Here is a 4,773-nt window from a genome sequence, read left to right as displayed (position 1 = left end):
CACGGGTTCGGGAGGCACCAACATTCAGCGGATTTGGAAGCACGTCCGGACATCCCCGAATGTGATCTAGGTTCCATATTTCTTGAATTATATTTGCGCGCATGTATTTATTGTTGCCTTGCCATCAATTTTAATTGGATTGATTGCTTTTTCTATCTTTTCTACTAGTGTTTTAAACTTAAGGTTTCATCTATCTATTTTAATTCTGTGTTTGCATAGGGGTAGTTTCTAAGACGTGGTAGATTCATTGTTCTAGTGCCTGCTCGCGTTACTGTTCTGGTAGTAGTTCCTTTGAGTTATTTTTAGCTCTCGGATTCATAGCTTGTAGTCATTCGTTCCCGCTACTTATTCTTAGTGGTAGTTTTTACCTAATACCTTTTGCTTATAGTGGCAGTAGTGAACGATGTGAGAGTAAGGTCATGTCCTCGGTTGGGGGTGGGGGTGGGGTCCAGGGGTGGGAAGGGGAGGTAGGGGGCTAAGAAAGCCTCTAGGCTGAGAGTTGGGTCTTGGAACATTTAGATGTTGACGGGGAAGTCTATAGAGTTAGGTAAGATTCTTCAGAAGAGGAAGATCAACATAACGTGTATTCAGGAGACTAGATGGAAGGGTATTAGGGCACGAGATGTAGACGGGTTTAAACTATGGTACTCAGGAAGCGATGGGGTAAGAATGTGGTAGGTATTTTAGTTGACAGGGACCTCAGGGAGCTCGTGGTCGAGGTTAGGAGGGTAAATGATAGGTTGATGAGTATTAAGCTGGTAGTTGGTGGGTTTACTGTAAACGTGATTAGTGCATATGCTCCTCGGGTAGGTTTGGACCAGGAGGTCAAGAAGCAATTATGGGAGGATTTGGACGAGATGGTGCGTAGTATCCCGCACACAGAAAAATTGTTCATTGGTAGAGATTTCAATGGTCATATTGGGGCTAGTGCTAGGGGTTATGATGATGTGCATGGCGGGTTCAGTTTTGGGGATAGGAACGAGGGAGGTAATTCACTGTTGGATTTTGCTAGTGCTTTTGATTTGGTTATAGCTAACTCGAGTTTTCCGAAGAGGGAAGAGTACCTGGTCACTTTACGGAATTCAACGGGCAAGACTCAGATTGATTATCTTCTCTGCAGGAAATGCGATAAAGGTCTGTGCACTAACTGCAAGGCCATCCCATGTGAGTACCTCACGACCCTACATAGGCTCCTAGTTATGGACCTGGAGATCAAGAGGAGTAGGAGGAAGAGGGCGGGGTGCAGGAAACCTAAGATCAAGTGGGGTAACTTGACCAAGGACAAAACTCAGGAGTTAGGGGAGAAGTTATTGGCTATGAGGGCCTAGATGAGTAGGAGGGACGCGTCTAGGATGTGTTTTACGATTGCGAATTGCATTAGGGTAATTGCTAGAGAGGTCTTAGGGGTCACAAAGGGCTCTCCTGGGGGCCATAAAGGGGACTGGTGGTGAAATGGAGAGGTTCAAGGTAAAGTGGAAGCTAAGAAAGCTATTTTTTGAAGCTAGCGGAGAGTACAAACGAGCTGGAAAAAAGGACTTATCAGGAGTGTTACAGAAAGGCAAAGAAAGAGGCGAAGTTAGCAGTTACGACGGCTAAGAACGCGACGTTTGCCCATTTGTACGTGGAGCTCGGGGGCAAAGGCGGGGACAAGAAGTCGTACCGGTTGGCTAAGGTGAGGGAGAGGAAAGCCTGTGACTTAGACCAAGTCAAGTGCATCAAGGACGAGGATGGCAAAATGTTGATGGACGAGGCACTTATTAGGAGAAGATTACAGACATACTTCCATAAACTGTTGAACGAGGAGGGGGATAGACGCATTGTGCTGGGTGAGTTGGAGCACTCCGAGAGTCGGCAGGATTTTGGGGTACTGCAGGCGGATTACGGTAGAGGAGGTGAAAGGGGAGATACGTAAGATGTGCAGGGGTAGAGCGACAGGGCCAGACGAAATCCCGGTGGAATTCTGGAAGAGCGCGGGGCGAGCAGGTTTGGAGTGGTTCATTAGGCTGTTTAATGTTATTTTTAAGAAGAAGAAAATACCCGAAGAATGGAGGTGGAGTATGATAGTCCCGCTTTAAAAGAACAAGGGTGATATCCAAAATTGCAACAATTATAGGGGTATCAAGTTGTTGAGTCACACTATGAAGGTTTGGGAGATGGTGGTGGAGGCCAGGGTGAGGAGGTGCGTGTCTATTTCTAAGAATAAGTTTGGATCCATGCCGGGGAGTTCGACTACGAAAGCGACTCATTTGGTAAGGATATTAATGGAGCAGTACATGGAGAGGAAGAAGGATTTGCATATTGTGTTTATTGACCTTGAGAAAGCATACGATAAAGTCCCGAGGGAGGTCATGTGGAGGTGTTTGGAGGTTAGCGGCGTTCCGGTAGCGTATATTACGGTGATTAAGGATATGTATGATGATACTAAGACTCGGATGAGGACTGTGGGTGGTGACTCAGAGCATTTCCCTGTGGTGATGGGGTTGCACCAGGGACCGGCTCTTAGCCCATTTTTATTTGCCTTGGCGATGGATGTACTGTCGCGACACATCCAAAGGGAGATACCTTGGTGTATGCTATTTGCCGATGATATATTGTTGATTGACGAAATGCGTAGCGGAGTTAATGCGAGGTTGGAGGTATGGAGACAGACCTTGGAGTCTAAAGATTTCAAACTGAGTAGAACCAAGACAAAATACTTGGAGTGCAAATTCAGTGACGGGACCCATGATGCAGACGTAGAGGTTAAGCTTGATGCTCAAGTTATCCCCAAGAGATCGAGTTTTAAGTATCTTGGGTCTATTATCCAAGGTAACAGGGAGATTGACGAAGATGTCGCACATCGCATCGGAACGGGATGGATGAAGTGGAGGCTCGCTTCCAGTATTTTATGTGATAAGAATGTGCCTCCAAGACTTAAGGGTAAGTTTTATCGAGTGGTGGTTCGACCGGCTATGCTGTATGCAACTGAGTGTTGGCCAGTCAAGAACTCCCACGTGCAGAAGATGAAAGTAGCAGAGATGAGGATCTTGAGATGGATGTGTGGGTGTACCGGGAGAGATATGATTAATAATGAAGTTATCCGGGACAGAGTAGGAGTAGCCTCCATGGAGGACAAGATGCGGGAGTCGAGGCTGAGATGGTTCAGACATGTTAAAAGAAGAAGCAGTGATGCTCCTGTCAGGAGGTGTGAGAGATTGGCCATGGAGAGTTTGAGAAGAGGTCAAGGTAGGTCTAAGAAGTACTGTGGAGAGGTGATTAGATAGGACATGGTGCTGCTGCAGCTCACTGAGGACATGACTCTTGATATGAGGGTGTGGAGGTCGATGATTAAGGTAGAAGGTTAGTAGGTAGTTTTTAGTTGTTCACCGATAGTCTTAGTAGCATGCATGTCCCTTCATATTCTTAGATTTGTATTACGTTATGTAGTTTTGTTAGCCTCAAGTATTGTATTCCCTGTTGCTATTATTTGGTACTACTTATTCTTTATCTCCCCCTTTTTCTTTTCTCTTCCTTCTTACTTCCTTCCTTGATTTCCTCTTCTTCTTCTTACCCTTCCTGAGCTGAGGGTCTATTAGAAACAACCTCTCTACCTGCATTATGTAGGGATAAGGTCTGCGTACAGACTACCCTCCCCATACCCCACCTGTTGGGATCATACTGAGTTTGTTGTTGTTGTAGGTGTGCATGTCATGTTTATAATTTAATTGTTAAAAATGGCCTTAATTTATTTTCGACTGAGATAACTCATGTTAGAAGAGCGGTTAGTGTTATTCAAGGAAATAATAGACAATCTAGAATTAGGGAATTTAAGACTAAGCGTACCGAACATAACTTTAACCCCAGATTCATGCCAGATGAAATTGTTACTAGATAGAATTATACATACTTATTTTTAAAATGTTGGTACAAATATAGATTGCCGATAACTAAAGTTGCTAATGCGCATTGTACTGATTTAAACTGTATGTTAACAACTAACACTTGGGAGGCCATTAATGACGTTGTTAAAGTTTTACATAAATTTTATATATCTATTGTCGAGTTTTCTGGAGCATATTATCCTACTGTTACTATGGTTTTAGTACATATAGCTGAAATTTTTTTTCTACTCTCTGAATTTAAGAAGAAAGAAAAATATAAGGATGTTGTTGAAAAAATGCAAGCAAAATTCAATAAACATTTCTTTCCAATTCCTCCTATTTACTTAATTGGTGCTGTTTTAAATCCTTCTATTAAGATGTCTAATTGTCACCAATTAATCAATATTTTATATACTTATATGGAGATTGGACCAACTGAAACCCTAGATATATATTGTTGTATGAACAAGCTAAATGATTATTTGCAATAATTATATAATTATTATATAAATATAATTGATGATGCTGTTATTAATGTATGCAATGTTAATTTCACTATGCATTGTACTACTTTTACTGCATCTGCTACTGTGGATGAAGATAAAGGCCTTGATGGTTTTAATATTTTGTCTACATTTTCTTCCACTCAAACTAGCAGTAGGAACATTGATGAACTTCAATTATACTTGCAAAAGCAAACATAGCCTCACACAAAGAAATTTTCACCGTTGATATAGTGGCATGAGAATGAAAAGCAATTTGATGTTCTTTTCACTATGGCTTGGGACGTGCTAAATGTGCCAATTTCAACAGTTGCATCAGAAAGTGCATTTAGTCAAGCAAGATAACAACTAGGAGACACTTGTCACTCATTGGAAATCAATGCTTTGGAAGTTTTAGTATGTTTCAGATA

General features: G+C 42.3%; 1 protein-coding gene across 1 annotated transcript; it reads left to right on the top strand.

Moving 5' to 3' along the window:
* The first annotated feature begins 641 nt into the window (after nt 1–641).
* Nucleotides 642–1,328, top strand: LOC138899346 (uncharacterized). The gene has a single exon (XM_070185512.1). The coding sequence runs from the start codon at nt 642–644 to the stop codon at nt 1,326–1,328; it is 687 nt and encodes a 228-aa protein (XP_070041613.1).
* Nucleotides 1,329–4,773: the final 3,445 nt, after the last annotated feature.

This window comes from Nicotiana tomentosiformis, chromosome 9 (assembly GCF_000390325.3).
Source record: "Nicotiana tomentosiformis chromosome 9, ASM39032v3, whole genome shotgun sequence".
NCBI classification, from domain to species: Eukaryota; Viridiplantae; Streptophyta; class Magnoliopsida; order Solanales; family Solanaceae; genus Nicotiana; species Nicotiana tomentosiformis.
The sequence above is the reverse complement of the archived record's forward strand: the minus strand, read 5'-3'. Positions and strand labels throughout refer to the sequence as shown.

Bases quoted from the DNA above. Each gene is read 5' to 3' on its own strand.
- LOC138899346 (XM_070185512.1), top strand. From the start codon at position 642: ATGGTACTCAGGAAGCGATGGGGTAAGAATGTGGTAGGTATTTTAGTT.